This window comes from Thermobia domestica, chromosome 3 (assembly GCF_964235325.1).
Source record: "Thermobia domestica chromosome 3, izTheDome1.hap1.1, whole genome shotgun sequence".
NCBI lineage: Eukaryota > Metazoa > Arthropoda > Insecta > Zygentoma > Lepismatidae > Thermobia > Thermobia domestica.
In genome coordinates, this window is record NC_137456.1 from 71,957,536 (window position 1) to 71,977,409 (window position 19,874).

Here is a 19,874-nt window from a genome sequence, read left to right on the forward strand (position 1 = left end):
AAGGTCCGCGTACATCACCTGCTTTCAAATCATATTGCCAGGGTTGGCAAAAACCATGGTTTATATATATCTTTGTGGTTAATCTTTTTGTCCTCCATTTGAATTCGAAACCGGGACTAATTGGCCACAAATGCGATACGTCTGCCGACTCACTCATGAAGGACTCCTGATGATATAATAATAATAATAAAAAAAAAAAAAAAAACATTGTATTGATCTTTATATAGTTGTTAATATAATTGTCAAGAGTAATTGCAGAAGGACAAAAAGATTAACAGTTGCACAAGTGAATTATTATACAGAATTACATATGAACAATTTCAAAATACTGCAGAGTACAAAAGAAAAAATTTAGTCCAAGTTAGTTTACTACGACTTTTATTATTCCAAGTTAAAGGAATACAATGACTTAATTTGCATACCAGTAAGAAAAGTGAATAAAAATACGAATTATTTGAGTCCACTTTGGCTCTGACCCATTTATACATAAATAGATACCAAAGATACTTCTGATTTCAACAAATCCCTATCGTTTGGTTTGTATGACCCCTCTCAAAAAACGGCATTTCGATGTATTTTATCAATAGTGAACATTATTAAAACGAAATATTTAAAATTTTTCTTTGATTATAATTTCGTAACAAGAATAACAAAATATTAAAAAAAATCACAAAACATTCATAAACTTATTTTTAAAAAAGGTTGCTTTTGTAGTATAATCTCTTATGGGTAATTCAGATCTGAATATAATACGAAAAATATACGGGAGTGAAGCGTGATAATCCACAAATATGTGTTCAGCAAGATTTTACTAACACTTACACTTTTACGAAAATTTTCCGTTTTTTTGGTTTAAACCAGCCAACCCTGCATATTGCAGAACGAAAACCGACTGTATAAAAAGCACTTACCGGGATCCAAATTATAGACAGTCATTGCAATGGACGAAGCATACACCTATCTCACTGTTGGTGCGCACAATCTTGCTGAGATATACCGTGATGGCGATTTCAAGGGTTGCTGGAACTTCGTTCGCCATTGCCATGAAAGTCTTCCACTCGAATTTATGTTTTTACGGGATACAGATTTACGGTAAAATTCCTTATGTGTAAGGTTGATGAAAACTGGAAAGTGAATACAATATATTTCCAGCAATCCATTATGATATCTATCTTTCGGATTGACATCCCACAATTGTATGGTGCGGACGCCAACCAGGTAAGGATTCACATGTACAAAGCTTCGAGTCATACCATCAGAATGTCTCTGCGTTTTTATTAGGAAATGAAACGAGAGTTAGAAATTCTGTGTGTCACTATTCCAAGACATTCCTATGAAGAACCCTGATGTCAGTCCAATAAGAGATTTCTGGGGCCTTGGCCTCCGGAAAATTTGGATGGAAGACTGTGACCGTATTCCCTTGCTCATGTTTCGCTGGAGTTTGCTCCAGTAAAAATTGCGATGTCGGTTCGAGAGCCAACAGTCCTGGGAACCCAACAGAACACAATTGGTGGTAGCGGCGAGGTTACTCATAAGGTGAGTATCCTTCAAAATCGGTCCGAATAGACCGAACAACCTTCTGTACACTATTGTTACATAATATCATAGCATTAATAGTCATAGTGAAAAACATACAATGTCATTAAAAAGAAGCATGGATCGTTAATTTAGTTTTTCGCTTTTTTCGTCATTCCTATGATTATTCGTTATTCTTCTTGTTCCTTCTATGCTACAGAAGATTAAGTCGCATATGCGTACGTATTTAACTTTCAATCCCCATCCATATGCATAGTATCAATTGCACTGGTTTGTTTCAACCTTAACGAAAAGGTAGGAGCTTGCAGTACTGTTTCGCTATCGTAAATATGTTGTGTGTACATCATGACTCCCACAGTGAACAGGTTTTGGGGAAGGGCATATGGTTGCAGTTTTCCAATTCAAGAACAAAAAGAAAGTGGATGCACCATAGGATCGGCTAATATCAAGAACATACTTAACTATAAAAAACTACAAGGTTCCAGCTATTAGTTCCCCACTAAAGAGTGTCGAATGTGATCGTGCAATGTAGTGTTGTGACTCCACATGTGTCTCAGAAGTTGAGCCAAATGACCCTTCAGTAACCCCCTCCCTCACATGTGTGGTGGCCACTCGGCTACACGTATCTCAGAGAACGGCACCTTGCGCGACAAATTAAATCTTCGGAAGATATTCAAGTGCCAGGGACATTACCTAAGTACGCCTCTACGAATGTCATCTATCCGGTGACACGTGGAAGTGCGTAGCTATACTGGATGAAGCTTCGATTTATCTATTCGCTTATGGTAAAATTCTCGCCAAAACTTACACTTCGTCCTCCCAGAATTCCTCCGTCATTGCAAGGAAACTTTATCGAAAGGATTTATGGCCGTTGGGGAATCCAGATACAATGGACGGTTCACTGTTCGTAAAAGCTAAAAGCAACTGTAAAATTAACTATGCATGTCAGTAACATACACTTATTTATACAGAAGACTGAATGGAAATATCAAAAACTAAGTCCGTCTGTACTAAGATACACGGAGTTATCACATACATATCTCATTCTTTGCACATATTCCTGTAACAAATAGAGACAACCACTGGCATCAAGGTTATTTGTTCCATTATACCGGCAAAGACGCCAGATGCCAGTGCTATAGATTTCAGAAGATTTTGTTTCCAGAAAAGAATATTTTTTCGCCTCGCTTCATCACTCCCGAGTCTCTGTGGAAAGCTTGTAAAGAAATGACAGTAGATTCACTTCCTGTGCTTCGTAGAACCCTCCTACAATGATAGCTGCGATGCAGGACTATTGTCAAGACACATGGTGGTGCCGTAGCTTTTCCTATGGTAATTTCGAGTTTAATTTGGACACATATACGCGACTTACCCTTCTGCATAGTTATTGAAAACAACGTCTGAAGGTTCTCATGAAATACTTTCAATCGCCATTTCGACTACTATTATGTAAATATAATGAATAAATAAAATGGGTTCCTTCCTGTCTATTCAATTCGACAAATCCTAACATTTTAACACATTTTTGTTAGTCACACTTACACAACCTACAAGGATATATTCTAAGACAAATATAAGGAATTTTCACATCACCGCAGTACAGGTAAGTCAGAAGTAGAGATGCAAGGCCTCGGTAAAATACAGCTGTTTTCAAAAAAAAAAAAAAAAAAAAAAAAAAGTTTTTTTCTGCTTTGTGTTTTTTGCTTGGGACATTTTGGGCTTTTTTCAAAATTCTGCTTTAAATTGATAAAGCAGACTGTTTCGCTTCTCTACAGCACCAAAACTCAATTAGTGGTTGATGCAGATAATAATGCAAAACCTCAGATATAAACCATGAATTGGTTTAGAATCGGGAAAGTACCGAATTTTCTAGGATCATATGCGCAATAAACTGTTTATCTGAGCGTGTGATTTCCAAGGCTCTAGAATATATGTAGACTGAATATAAAATCCGTGCTAAGTGTCAAAAATGGAAAAGTTCGGTTTAATGTAAAAATGTTGCCTATGTGCCCAACACTATTCAGTGCAAAACTGGCTATCTAATATTCACTGTGGAAGTAGTTCAAATAGTCCCCAGAAGAATGCGCGTGCCTATATGTTCCATCAGTTCTGGAGTAACATCTAGGCTGTTTACTCAGTATTTTCGTTTTGGTACCTAGCACGGATCTTATATTCAGTCTACATATAACCAGCATTACGGTTTACTCAGTCCTGAAGATTTCTGAATTTTTAACATATTATTATGGAGCTCTCCCTTTAAAAACAAAAAACGAACGAAAAAGAAAAACTACTGAACACATTTAAGCTAAGTAAAGCACAACTGCACAATAACCATGAGTGAGTGGTTAGCTTTTGCACTTCTATTGGGAAGTCTGAGATTCAATCCCGCCCTCAACCATTCTGATAAAACTTTTTCTTAATTCCATCTGTAAGTATAGAGATACTGTGTGTACTGTGAGTTCTACGATTTCCTTTCTTATTGTTTTCAAATCGTTGTTATTACTAATTACCAGCAGTGACGGATTTCCGAAGGTGGTTAGAGTGAGGAAGTGTCTTTTGGACTGAAGCCTGTTCCTCCATATCCTATTATATTGAAAAACGTACGCTCTGACGGATATATTGAAAAACATACGTTTAACTTATGTGCTACACGCTAGAGTACTACCGAATTTATAAAGCAAGAGAAATATTCGTTATGCATTCTTTCATAAATTTCAAGCTCTCCTCAAATAAAAATTAGGAATTTTTAGAAAAACTAAACATTAGTAAGAAAAACCCCTCCCAAAATACTCTTAATCTGACACTGAGTATCAGTATAAAATTGTCTTCAAAGATGTATTCGGAAGATTATTGCTAAATACCTAGGTATATAAACGAAACGAAATATTAGTTATGCCTGTAATCATAAACTTCAAGCTCCTCCCAAATAAGAAAAGCGATTTTTAGAAAACCAAACATTAATCAGAGACACTCTTCCTAAAAATACTTTTCTAAATCCGCTACTTATTATTTGTATAAAATGGTAATCACGGTTGTATCCGGAAGATTGTTGCTAAATCATAGCACAGTTACAGTATAATAGAAATGTGGAAGTACACTTTGACGAATATATTGAAAAACGTACGCTCTGACGGATATATTAAGAAACATAAGTTTATGTGCTAGAAGCTAGAGTACTAAACTCTAAGAAATGAAACACGGATAATTAAAAATGAAATGATGTAGAGAAGAAAAAAATGTCGACAACTTAGAGGTTAAATAGCCTCTAAATTACTCTCAATTACTACGTACTTTATATGTACTTTAATTCATAAAACATGTGCTCCATTCATCATGATGGTGAATTCCAGAGCGAAATATGACATTTAGGTCACGAAATCGTATTTAACTATAGAATATACTATAAGAAAGCTATTTAAATAGAAAAATCAGGGGGGAAAGCCAAAATTTCCGTTTCTTTCCCAAAGAAAAGCAGCTTTTTATGTGAAAAAAACTATCGATTCAAAAAAGCGGCTTTTTTGCATCTCTAGTTAGAAGTCTGAGGACACACTTCTATCTCCGAAACGAGAGAGGTGTCGGCTGTTCCGAGTTCATCACTTTATTCCGGGATAGGGACCTCGAGTAAAACTGCTACTGATATAAGAGAAATCAGCATTGGTGTTGGCAGCTTCAAAGAGTCCAACGTGCAGTGCATGCTTAACTACAACAAAACTTTCCGAGAACAACGTTGATGAACGCATAAACTTCTCTCTCTGAAGTCTGAATCAACGTGAAAAGGATCCATCATTTTCTAAAGGCTGTTTTCTTTCTTATCTTTTTATTTGTGTGTTTGTTTGATTGTTAGGAAAATAAGCTATCAGTATTAACATGACCATAAACCTCAGTGTACAGACGTATCCAAAGAGGTTGCTTTAGACAAAGTACATGTGGTGACGAATACAGAAAATATACAAGAGTAAAATAAATTCAAATGGAATTTTGAAATTTTTGAAACAATATAAGAAAAAGATAAAGAATTACGAGTATGTCCCAAGAAAACACACAAAGGAGTCTAGAATGGGAAATTAAAATCCTTTATTACTGCCCAATGTTTCAGAAAACAAGAGGAAATAACGTCACAAAGTTGAAAAAAAAATGTACGCTCATTTCACGAATGCAGACATGTCTCAGCAACCAGCAGACGACGAAAACAGCCTTGTTGCTGTAGCTGACGTCATCTCGAACGAATGTCTTATGCGAGAGCGTATTAAGTACAAAGCTCTGCAGATTAATAATAACCCTTTGCGAGCCAGTGTACTTAAACACGTGACATCTCGAAAACTGAAGTGCATAATCGAGAACAAGCTTAACTGCTATTACTGAACAAAGGCGATGAAGACAATATTCTGAGCTGTTGTCTGTGACAAAAACACATCCAACAAAAATCTCATTTCTGGAACCACCTATATTTAAAACATTAAAATTAGGTTACTGTTCTAGCAATTTTCCGAACTCTTGTTGGTATTCCTAGGTACTTTTTGTGCTGTTTGTTGTCACACACCAAACAGAAGTCAAGTCTTCGCGAATTCGGTAGCCATGGTGGAACAGCAGAAATGCATACAAACAAACGGCCGATCACACAAATTTGTCTGCAATGAGACTTGTAAACCCGCATATGTCCTTTTTCAATGGTTCCTGGATAAATACGTATTTAAAGCAAATTCTGAAACTAGGCGTATACTGAGAAACACAACTGAGAAAAATAACTATGATCACATTATGGTTATCATTTCAATCCACGTTCGAAGTATATTTTTGGAGATGGGCTTTTTTGGTTTTCTTATGTGGATTTTACACCACACCAAAAAACAAGGCATTTCTGGGCTCTAGAAAATTCCAACCATCCTGATCGGGAGCGACAATAAATCACAAGCTCGTCAACATAATGAAGACCAGAGAGGAACATAAATTTGAGACAGAATGCTGTAGACGGCGACGACAGTGTGATACTACGAATGCCTTGAGCAACACTGTTTACCTACAGAACACCTTGAGGAACACTGTTTACGTAGCTCGTACCACAACCATCCTAAAATAACGTTCCTTAATAAGTGGGCTATATAGCTATATCCCAATCACGAAGCTGCTTTAATATTCCATTACGCTACGTTGCAGAGTTGGCAAAACCCACGGTTTTTACTTTAAAAATCAAAAAAACTCTTTTGTTTGTTTGTTTAAACCAGGTTTTCTTGGTTTAAATAATTTGCTCTATGTATTTACATCACATATGGACAGAAATAAGTTTGATTCGTCTTGGTGTTATTATGTAACAACCGGGTTATGTTGGAAGGGATCACATAAGCTTAAAGCGGAATCCAAACCGCTTCTCGGCTCACATCCAACAGAGATTGTCCTCCATTTGAACTTGAAACCGGGACTAATTGGCCACAAATACGATATGTCTGCCGATTCACTCACGTAGGACTCCTGATAAAAAAATACGTTATACTGATCTTTACATACTTGTTAATATAATTGTCAAGAGTCATTTCAGAAGGACAAGAAGAGAAACAGCTACACGAGTGAAACAATTAAACGGAATTACCTAGGTACATATGGACAACTTCAAAATACTGCAGTACAGAACTAATTTAGCCCAAGTTAGTTCACTAACTCTATGGCTTATGGAGCCCGGAGGTTCAATGCCGCGTTCACAAAAGCTCTCCACTGACTTCTATCCTTAGCTAACTGCATCCAGTTTGTACTTTGTATTCCAATCTCTGCGAGATCCATCTTAATATTGTCCTCCCATCTGCGCCTAAGTCTTCCTAATGGCCGTTTTCCGATTGGTCTTCCAGTCAAGACTTTGAAAGCGTTCCTACTTTCTTCCATTCTAGCTACATGACCCGCCCACCTAAGCCTCCTAGACTTGACGACCCTAACAATGTTGGGTAAACCGTATAAATTAAGTAGTTCCTCGTTATGAAGTTTCCGCCATTTCCCATTCCCGATCCTCTTGGGTCCGAATATTCGTCTCAAGATCTTGTTCTCAAATACTTTCAGTCTATGTTCTTCCCAGTTAGTTCACCACGACTTTTATTAGTCCAAGTTAAAGAAATACAATGACTTAATTTGCATACCAGTAAGAAAAGTGAATAAAGATACGAATTATTTGAGTCCACTTTGGCTATGACCCATTTATACATAAATAGATACCAAAGACACTTCTGATTTCAATAAATGCCCCTCGTGGGTCTCGTAAAGCAGAGCATATTCGAAAGCCGTGGACGAAACGTTTTTAGTTCTCAGTATTACAGTTCCAAAATTTTAAAGGGATCCGCTTGATACAAGCACGAACGTGATTCAATTTGACAGAATAATGTGCAGTTAGAGATGTAAGAAACGCCTTGGCCAAAAAAGTTGGCTATCTCTGAAGGTTTTTTATTTTATTATTATCTAGAACCCGGTTATTACCCGGCTGTAGAAAACAATATAAGTGCAATCTTGAAATTGTTTCACTTATTTTTTTAAATAATTTTATGCCTTAGTTAGATTTCCATACTTCGTTATATGCTAGGTTGTATTTCTAAGGAAGTGTGTTCTATTTTGTAACGCTTGGGCACAATTTACTATCTTTTGTCTCTACTGTTACCGTAACTATTGCTTTTGGCACTTACATTGTTTTCTACAGCGAGTCTTCAATTACAAATATACATGTTTGACATATCTATCAGGTGACGACATAATTAATTCACCAATGCTCACTATTTCCTCCTTTTTATTTCCTGTTATGGGATTTTAATAAAATTACTTATGGAATTCATATAAATATAAAAGAGTGCATTAACAAACTGTGCAAAATGCCCTTGTTTCCATATTACTAATAAAAATCGTGGAACCCCACGTTAAAGAAGTTCTCTTTTTCTGTTCCAATTTACTACGCGATAGGCTATTGTTAGCATTTAAAAATCAGAGATTCCTGACATTCTAATGTTCTAAATGGGTCTCAAATTTTTATGCTCTTTCTCTGTTCATGACAGAAAAACACTCGGCTTGTTCCAAAGCAAAGAGATTCCAGTGCAATCCGAAAATGTATGTTTCTGACTTGAACAAACCCAAGTAACTGTAGATTAGGAGGAACTCTTTAAAAATAATTCTATAGTAACATTGACCATCCCCGTTGAACTAGTGACTAGGTGTAGCTTTGGTATACATAATTCCTAGATAAGTTCACAATCACTCATTTTCAATAATCATCCGTCTCACAAAAAGTTTCATTTCCTTTTTTACAGTAACACTGGCTATTCGTAGCCTTAATTTTACAGTTTAAAAGTTATTTTCACCCTTTTTGGAAAAGATAATCACTCATTATGTATCTACATGCATGTTAATATTAAGTCTTCGCAAGCGTAAACCTTCGGCGAAACTGGTGCCACACCACCTTAACGAAGTGCAGAATTGCTATAAGTGGAATACTGAAAAGATTCCAATTTGAATAGTTACTAACGAAAACAATAAGACTTCCTTCGTCACAACATTTCAACCAACGAAATACAGTATCGGTTGTATGAATCTCAACTGAAACATCACTCAATTACTACGGCAAGGAAGGTCATATTACTGTCAAATGGTAGTGGGACTATCCAGGGTTTGCCCAAGCGGGCCCAGCCCGAAAAAACCCACCGGGTTTTTTCGGGTTGGACCCACCTGAAAAAACCCATCTTAAAACCCACCTGGGTTTTTGACTTTCTTGTTAGTGTATTATTGGTACAACTAAGGTGATCACATTGAAAGTTATTTTTATCAGATTTTAAACTTTCTTTGGGCGAATTATATGCTTTCATGTTAAGATAGACAACAATATTCAACATAAGACCTTTATAAAGCTCTAAATGCACTGAATGAATGAATAAATAAATAAAACCCTCACCTTAGCTTGAGATAATTGTAGAACAAATTAATGTGTGGATTATGCTTATAGCCTACTTGAAGTAAAGTAAGCGATTGTATGTTTTAGAAAATACTTTCCACGAATAGTGTGTTTCCTGACTCGGCACCGCCGAGGGACGTTATCCCTCATACGTTGACGGGTTTAAGGTCATAGGTGCCGGTACTAACAGTAAATATGTAAATACATTAGTAAAACTATTAGTATTATTTCTTACCTTTGATGGTAACAAAAGTATTCAGTAAAATTTGGATTTCCAACAACAACAGTTAAGTTCAGTCATTTGTTGCTAGCCTTCAAATAAGCATTCTGTAGAATCAACACTAGCAATAACGTAAAAATTCTTGTCAAAATTAAGAAGCTTAATGCTCGGAGCTCCGAAGACTACGTAACACTTACTATTTCAAGTGCTGCATTCGAACTTCAGTATTAATGGAAGTTTCGATGTACAGTAAAGCAAGCTGCATTTTCAGAGAAAATCCGTCGTGAAAGAAGTGTTCGGGAAATTCCCGCAATTGAACCCACAAAGCATCGAAAGTGAATACTTCAACAATACTACAAAACTATTTATTTTACGCTGGAGGATATTTTATTTCATTTTAGACATTTTGAAACATTTACTTTATAAAATATGAATTATAGGCCTATCTTTGTTAACTGTTTTAAATTAATTTTCGGAAAAGAACGGTCTTGCAACAAGTGCTCGGGTAATTCCCGTAATTGAATGCACAAAGCATCGAAAGTGAACTTCAACAATAAGACTATTTATTTTACGTTGAAAAATATTTAAGACATTTTGATGAATTATGTCTTTGTTTTAAATTAATATAGCTATTTGGTATTCATATTTGGCGAACGTCACTGAGGCTCCTAGGATAACTCGTTCTACATTTGTTCGTTTGTCTGCCTTTCCTACACAGTGTTCAACTTTCGGTCTTTTAAATTTTCAGGATACAAACCAGACACACCCTAAATTTTCTGTTTAGATTTTGGCAGCATACCAACGTAAAATTACAAAATGACGCGCTTTTATTAAAAAAAATAGCTGATATCCACTGGCGAAAATCCCGGGGGGATGATGGGGACATATCTCTTACAATCTTGGAACTATCCCCCTCAATAATCCGATTGGAAATGTGTCTTTTAGGAAGGAATGTGATGATTTGTGTCCAACTGTCACAAAGGAATGTGAGATGAAATTTATACCTCAAATCTGACCGCCTCCCAATGTTAAAGACAACTCTGCTCCCCTACCCATGTTGTCCGGGAGTCCCACACAGGGGACATAAAATATGACGATATTATTATTACTTTACAACTTTCAAATCAGACTGGCAACATTGAAAACTGTTTACAGGGAATGATCATATTTGGATCATCCCTTGTATACAGTTTTCAATGTTGCCAGTCGGATTTTAAAGTTATAAAGCAATAATAATGTCGTCATATTTTATGTCCCCTGTGGAGGACGCCGGGACCGACATGGGTAATCCTCCCCAGCATTGTTTTTCGCCTTCATAAATATTTTGTACATCGCACATATATATACATATATCCGTCTTACCCGTCCCCCCCCCCCCCAATGTTGAAGACAAATTTGCGCCGCTGCTGATATCCACGCTACAAAGTTGAAATTTTCAAAGTAGAAGCACGAGAGACTACATTAGCTGTATATATTTTGGCGGCATAAAATTTCAAAATGGCGGCCATTTTTCAAAATAGCGGGTATACATGCTACAAGGTGCAATTTTCGGACTTTTTAAGTTGATATTTTGAGGGTAGAAGCACAAGACCTTCTAAATTTGCTGTATAGATTTTTTCGGAGATCCAATATAAAATTTCAAAATGGCGGCATTTTTTCAAAACAGCAGTGAATAGAAAGTTGTTGCAAGTTGTGACAATGACACTCATAAAATGTAAATCATATTTTAACATTTTTACCCCAAAGAGATTGAAATATTTCGAAAAAACCCACATGGGCCCAGGTGGGTTGGGTTTTTTCAAAAATACCCGGGTTTTTTCAAACCCTGGGACTATCACATTTGGGCACATACCGGTACTGTTCCACACGTAAACTCAATTAACGCAGCTAATTTATACTGTGAAACTCTACCTTCAGCCATGTTGTACAACCCTGTCAACGAGGTTTTGGGAGTTGTCCCGTTTCCTCCGAATTCTCATCCTACCAGATTCTTTCTTCACCATTCATTTGCACTTATTGTCAGTCTCCTCTAGGCTACTTCTGGATATTCGTAGGACGTTCATACTTTTTCACTATATCGTCACAATATATACTAACGTATATGAAGTTCGACATTCTAACAGAAGATGGAGACAGTGCATGTCGTTCGGATCAGGTATACGTACAAGGTGTAGAGTTCTAGTTGGGAATGCTGTGAGGAAAAGATCGAGCAGACCACGAAAATGGGAGGATAACATAAGACAGGGTCTAAGGGAGATGGCTAACAATAGTTGTCTCTATTGTTAATGAAGTTTGGACTGACCTAAGCACCCGTTTTGTCAATCTTTACAGTAGATACTTCAGTGATCGGCTTGTGGCTTTCTTCAGTGCTACTTCTTTTCTTTAAGGAATTTTTACGTTGTCTGAAGAATCACATTACCAGAAACATTGCTGCACTATAGAATTTATTATTATTAGAGCTTTCATCTTATTCTGACTTAATTTATTCCTTTAAACGTATTTTCATGTACGCCCAATAAATTTTTGGTGTACAGCTTAGATATACTGGCTCTCATTCCTGAGCTTGAACCCAGTAAAAAGTAGACAATACAAGTGGAGAACGAAAGAAAACTCTGATCAATGCATCACAAGACCTTCGGTGTGTTTATAGCAAAGAAGTAAATAAGAGCTAGTAAAAAGATAGTTTTGAAATTATTTATTCTACAGCAGGAATGCTACCAGTAAGATGCTTCTTCAAGCAATGTAAAAATTCATTAAAGAAGTCGTACTAGACAACCAGGTCGCTGAAACGTCTACGGTAAAGACTGACAAAACGGACGCCTAGGTCAGTACGAACTTTAATAATATCCGATGTGATTTTTCTCATTTCATTGGGTGATTGCTTGCACTGGACTGACAAAGAACAGATCTTTTGTTTACGCAGTGATAAACCTAAATATTTCTTTCGCCATAAAGAGAAGTTAGTTATCAGTGACAAGAAGCTTGAAGGAAGCGATCGCATCCGATGGTACTGTCGCAACATTGCCAGGTAACGTACGCCACATTACGAGACCCTACGAGAACTAAGTTCCACTGACATTTTTATCACCACTTTTGAAATGGTGCGATCTCTTTGATCAGTCAGACAATTATGCTATTACTTGGATCGAATGACTGGTACCTTGCATCACTGTCTAGCAACAAGACTACAATGACTGAAGTCCATTGTAACTGTCGCTATAAGTCACCTTCGTATCAATCGTTATACGTACTTCGATAGGTCACGAATACTAAGTGTCATGTGACTTTCAACATAAACTGCCTCGTATTATGACAGCAACGGAACTAAAAAAGAAGCAGATTGTACATTGAAACAAAAGAAAAGCATATAAGAAGGGTAAGTACTGGTACTGTTTCAGCTACTTCAGACTTGTCTACTTATATTGCAGTTTCTCCAATTGAAGTACCGGTACTGCACACGTGACTACTTTGTGTTAATAGTGTGAATACCTTACTGGCAACGGAAATACTTTAAATAATAAACATAGCTAGTGCATCAAAATTGGATCATAATAGTGCAGACAGCGACTTCAGAAATTTTGTTATATTTAGGTGTTCTGTATTTGATAGGGTTCGTCACATAAAAGAAGTACAGCACACGGCCTATAAATCATATGAAGTGAGTATTGGGATTGCCAGGATGACTGTTCTCTCAGTATATGTAATTAATTAATTAAACAAAAAGAAAAGAAAAGAAATCTAGTAGTACCGTATCTCGTATCGCCAGCCTATTTCTGGATCCGACCTACCAATGGTTCTACACCATTAATGGGTTTTAGTGACAAGGGACCTTACTCCAATTCCCTTAACACTGTATTCATTTTATTGCGCTGGTACAGTATATCGTTAACAAAGAACAGTATTCACCATTCTGTAAAAGCTTTCTGGCGATAGTTTTACATTTTGGATTGTATCGAAGTCCATTGTCAAAGACAAATTAATTCATATTTAATATTAATCACCTTTGAAGATCCTTACACATCAATTTACAATATGTAGAGACAATGTCAATAAAAAGATTTTACGAAGTACTGAGTATAATTCTTTGTTAGTACACATTACGGTTACAGGACTAACTGAAACTTAAAAATACCTTACAGGCTAGAATTTGGTTCAATAGTGATGCCATGTGGCAGCAATCGTCAGTTAGCTCTGCCAAATACAAAGTTTACAATTCACCATACATGCAAATTTTATTAAGGCATGCTCGATTAAGTAAGTAAAATATTTGGAGAAGTTATCATTTGAAATATCAGGTTATGTTTCGAACATTATCCAGTGATCACAGGAAACGAGCCAAATTGAAAAGACTAGTGCCGAGAACCAGCCTCATATTCAGGGTTGGCAAAAACCATGGTTTTTATTGAAAAAAACCAAAAAACAGGCTTTTTTGGTTTAAATAATTTGATCTATGTATTTACATTACATATGGATAGAAACAAGTTTGTTTCGCCTTGGTGTTATTATGCAGCAACGAGGTTGTGCTGGAAGGAGTCACATAAGTGTAAAGCGGAATCCAAACCGCTTCTCAGCTTACATTCGAGGGAAATTATTCTCCATTTGGACTCAAAACCGGGACTATTGGCCACAAATGCGATGAGTCTGCCGACTCACTCACGAAGGACTCCTGACAAAAATACGTTGTACTGATCTTGACATAATTGTTAAGATAACTGTCAAGAGTCATTTCAGAAGGACAAAAAGATACACATTTGCACAAGTGAAATCATTATACAGAATTATATATAAATCGGGAAACTCCCGCCTTAGAGATTGAGAAAATCCCGTGTCAATGCAAAGCAGTAACGCTAAAGTCTCGCTATCGCTTGGCATGTAGGCCTAAAAGTTTATGATCAACGTATCATAATATGTATGATAAAACTGAGGTATCCAATTGCAAATTTAGTATGTAGATATCATTCAATTAAATTAAAACTGAAAGTCCAATAAAAGCTAATGTTGGAAGCTACATAGGCAGTCGATAAATTTTGCTAATTTCTATCAATATATTTATGCAACCGAGGTTTCTTTATAAAACAAAATCTCATTCGGGCATACAATTTGATTTCGTTTCGTGTGTTTAGGCTTAACATTCTTATGTAATGCCGAGGTAAGAAGAAGACTTTCGCTTAAAGTGACACCTGAATCGCTACTTAGTTTACACTTGAAAGAAAGATTGTGGTTCGACCGAGAATTATACATGGGATGCCTTGATTAAAAAGTGAAAAGGAGATGAAACTAATGCAGATGGTATGTTATGTGGAAACGTAACCATGAAGTTCATACGATTTAAAGCATTTTTCTTTCTTTTATTTTTCTTTTTTGGTTTAAACCAGCCAACCCTGCTCATATTCATAAGTATAAGAAAACAGAAATAGGCACTTTATCGGAAGAATTTCTTTTATATGAGTTTTGAATGAAATTTGGAACCTTGGCAAGACTATTTTTAGTAATTATTTAACCAACCTATTTTCTTTAATGTTGAAATACTAATAAGCAAAAAACGATGTTCACATTGGCTGAAAGCGTCACGTATCGCCCAAAGCCAAAACAAGCTCTTCATAATCATATTCTAGATGTTACATATTACAACAAATAACTTTAGGCTACCTTAGAGTAAGGGGCAGTAGATATTCCAGGCGACAATTAATTAATATATAAAATTTAAAGGCGACATAAACATGGGTAAAATCACGAAGATTACGACTAAATCCTTCTATGGGTTACTCTGAACAAATCTGTGAACGTATCACTAACATCGATCTACTGGTTTCAGACATAATTGCAGATATTCCAATACCGACATGCATACAAGTCAAATACAAAACCTACTTTTTCAGTCGGTTGAAAACGACTTGTTTAATCCACTTCTCGGTTGGATTCTGGTTACAGATCTCCGAGACGCTATAAACGTTATCATATTCGTAGCGTTCCCATGGTGATTACCCTCTGATCCCACTGGAATCTAACGTGCTGGAGTGGATAAGCGTAAAACGCATTTGCGCAATTGGTTCCAATGGAACTTTTGCAAATGATGATATTCAACTGGATATGGACAGATTTAACAGGATTAAGAAATTTCAAGCCAACTTGAATTAAAAAACACATTGTACAGAATCCTTTTCTTTTCAATCACGCTATTTATTCAATAACTTTTATTTTAGACAACCAGCATTAACCTGTTTAGTGCTCTTTGTTTCCTTTAGTAGGATAATTCAGAGGATTTTACAGAGTAGAGGTGCATATGTTACGTTTTAGCAGGGTTCTAGAACACAAGTCCCCCTTCCCATTTAGCTGTAATAAAGACAGAAAACAACGAGCCCTGCGGGGCTCTAACCCGCCTTCACTCGCTAACGCTCGCTCGGCAATACTATGTGAATTAAATATTAAACTCTGGCACAGAAAGGAATCAACCTAGCTACTAAACTATACGGGAGGACCTTGTTCTAGAACCTTCTCTTACGTTTTGCGTATACTTTTAATTGTGTATAAGTCTCTCCCGCTAGTCTAGTGCTTAGTGCGTGTGCCTCTGGCGCACGTGGCGCAGTGTTCGATTCCTAGTTGGAGAGCACAAAAAATTTAATTTTACACTCCATTAATAATCAGTCTCCTTTAGCCAAAAAATACATAACTGTGTCGTTACACTGAAAAATTTTATTTTTATCTCACAACCAAGTTAGTGGTTGCTACTCTAAACTAATACTGAGGGTTAACTTCAGTGATTCCCCTAAGTTTTACTAAAAATTTGGAAGATATACAGGAGAAAGGAGGTGAAAAATAGTGATCTGGAGTTCTTTCGTGATCTTTAGGTGTGTAAGCTTGGGAGTAAAGTTAAGTTTAATACGAGAAATTATATGTAGAAGTTCGTGACACTATCTGCAAGACGCGAAAGGTTTCGATGCTTCAAAAACATGGTGTCGTGTTTTAAAAGTTAACAATATTTGATGTTTTAACTGCTTTTTGTAGGTGCACCTCTAAAGTTAAGCCAATACTGAAGTAAGTTTTCGTGTTTCCTGTCCTTATGTACGGTAACACCGAAGTAATTGACGTGACCTATTATTAATATAGGATCCGAACCTCTACAGAGATTTGTAAGTTCGCGTCACCCGAATTGGTGTGTGGCATCAGCCAATAAGCTGCAGTGCCCTGTTGCTAAACCTTCAGGGAGAAATTTAATCATTCATAATCGATTTTGTTCTTATTTGTAGATAATTATGAACAATTATCCACAAGGTTTAGTAACATTCCTCCCTGAAGGTTTAGTAACAGCGTACTGCGAGCTTATTTGCTGATGCCACATCCCAATTCGGGTGACGTAGACTATAGTGCAGATAACGGGTGCGCATACTATCATGTACGATCAACGATCACAGTATAGGCCGCTACCCACCACACTATCTCGCCTTCAAGAGCTGAATTGCAGGACCATATCGCCGTCTCGGTCTGAAATACATTCCAGACAATACCTGTATTAGATATATTTCAATTAGGCTATTTCGAACTTCATACGCCATGAAGCTTCTCATTCAGATTTAACAAAAAAGAAAACGAGTGGCGTTGATAGCCATAAAGGTTCGATTTATTCCTTTCGTATTGGCATTTTCCGTGATGTACTTTTGCTCATAAGGATACTAAATATTTATGATGAATAGTACACCTCTTGAAAGTAATATTGCATTATAAACTGATTTAAGTCAAAAATACTTAAATTATTAAAAACAAGAATGAATTACTTAGTAAATATTAATAAAGCGCAGTATTAAGTTGAATATGGAATATCTACGGTGTAATTTTATTTTCGATTTTCAATCGCTCTGAATAAATATTCTTCACTGCCCTAACACCTATAATTCTACTTTCGGAATATTCCGCAAAACTATGCTAACTATTGAAACAGACTCGTTTCGTTTTACATTCTCGCATGTTCATGGAAGTATACTAAGCGTCACTTGTCATGACTACAGACAGTAGCTACGGTATGTGACTACATGACCCAAGCCTATACAATTTACTTGATCATTTTTAATACAAACTAAACATAAATAATAAAAACACAAAGCTAAAAAAGTCACCATGATGGCACTGTACACCAATCAGTGACAATTTGTAAATATGGTCCGCTATACCGTGATTTTACAATTAAAAATTATGTCAGTTTAAAACGTACACGTCAAAATTTATGAAATGAGCTAGTCTATTTCATTGTAAATATCATTACTCCATTACTTTACACCTATACATAAAAAATCTAATGAACTACTGATGTGAATGGACTGTGTATGCACAATATTATTTCTTAGTGCAAGGGTTGATAATTCTACACTTGCAACATTATAAACACACTTAGGTTTCATATAAATTTTGATTTGAGTGCTAATTTTATTCTATTACAAGGTAATACCACATGATGACCAAAACGTCACCTTTTATCATTAATTCACGTGGAAAATGTCAGACATTTAACTCCAGTTTCCGTATATACCGTATACATTCTTTTTAAAAACTGGACTGATTTGACTTCAAACTGAATTAATTACTGTATTTATAATGCTCCAGTAAACATTTCTGATATAATATGATTATAATATGAAGTACCTACTAAGAATGCGTAACAAAAAACTCCGGAAGTAAACACAAAGGACGCTGACAAAATATACACCGAAGAACTCAATGCGTCTATTACCGCATATATTGGTGATATACGGAAATGTATTAGAAAATTATTTCCATCGCACCCTAGAACTTTTTTAAAATTTTAAAAAATAAAAAAAGGTTATCCTACAATAACAGTGGCCCATTGTTTCCAATGTCCCAAGAAAAAGGACTTCCCGCAAAATTTAACTGGCTCGTCTAAGCTTTTACTAAATATAATATAATAATATGTGCGTAGTAGCCCTTGTACCTTTAATGAACGAACCCCCCAAAGAAAAAAAATACAATGGCATTTACAAAACAAATAGGATCAACCTTAAGTTTGCACACCTTGCATTTATATTCACGCCTTACGGCTAAATTATCACAAATGCCACGAAACTATTATGCCCAAGCTGTAACTGTGTAGCCATCCTAATAATTTTTGGGGAATTGTTTTCATTTTTCATACAGCTATAACCAAAACTAATGTTTTCGTATGTTAGAAAACAGTAAACAGGTCGGTAAGAGGTCATATTTTGTAATTGATTTTTTATGGATTTTTCTTACCTTGTAACTTCCTAGTAGCAGCCATAGCTATGTAAACATATAGGACAATAATTCGTGCATAGTCTAAATATACAGATAAGTAGCACAATGTGATAAACAACAATTATTTTTTTGATAAACTCTATGCAGCTGAAGCTTTGTTCTCGACCAAGATGGCTGCCTTTTCTACAGACGATGAACTACTCAGACTGGGTAAAATTCTTCCGCCAGAAGAAAAAGTTAGAGAGCAATTTTATCCGTAAGTATTTACACTCTGGTACTAAAATTGGCTCTGAAAGTCCCGATATTCTATAAAAACATTGTTCCCAGTCATAATTTCTATCAGAGCTTGCATATAAACGAAGAAAAAAGTCTTCGAAAAAACGGAAACACTCGAAATATCGTTTACATACGCTTCGCCACGACAAAATGCGCAAACTCGACAGCTTCGTGCAAAACAAATAAATGACAATCGTTAATATCAGCTGTTCATGCTGCGCACCTGCATGAACTTCTTGTTTGCTAAGATAGTTATGGCTATTATTTCTTTTTTCCTTTTCAAAAAACGTGTGTAAATCTAAAATTGAATTATGAAAGAAATGCGAAGCAACTCTGAAAATATTGCAGCAAAATATTTGTTTATTCACATATTTCTTATTATTGAAGTCTAAGAGAATATGGATAGATAAATGACTTGTTTGTTTGTTAATAGCCGGGATTTTTGTTTGTAATTTCTTGAAGTTGCTAATGTAACACATCAACTAAGTCGCAACTGAGATATGCATTGGTAAAAAATAATGAATTAATAATAAACAAATCGATAAGAAAAGAAAAGATTAAATGCAAATCCCTTAACGAATGTCACATGCACTCACGCGAACTTCTTTACATCTAAATCAGGGGCGTCATTTAGGGAGGGCAGGAGGGGGCAATTGCCCCCCCCAAGAGTTTGAGGAATACATATACTTTAATCGGTTGTCTATTAATATA

General features: G+C 36.0%; 1 protein-coding gene across 3 annotated transcripts in view; it reads right to left on the reverse strand.

Moving 5' to 3' along the window:
* The window catches only part of Not3 (CCR4-associated factor Not3), a 79,418-nt gene extending 60,089 nt beyond the window's left edge, over positions 1–19,329 (reverse strand). Inside the window, exon 1 of one of the 3 annotated variants that reach the window (XM_081751090.1) lies at positions 18,906–19,329. In XM_081751090.1, the coding sequence (XP_081607216.1) occupies positions 18,906–18,930 (25 nt within the window). In that variant the 5' untranslated portion in view covers positions 18,931–19,329. The remainder of the gene's footprint in view (positions 1–18,905) is intronic. The other 2 variants (XM_081751089.1, XM_081751091.1) reach the window with 2 other exon arrangements.
* Between the last annotated feature and the right edge of the window lie 545 nt (positions 19,330–19,874).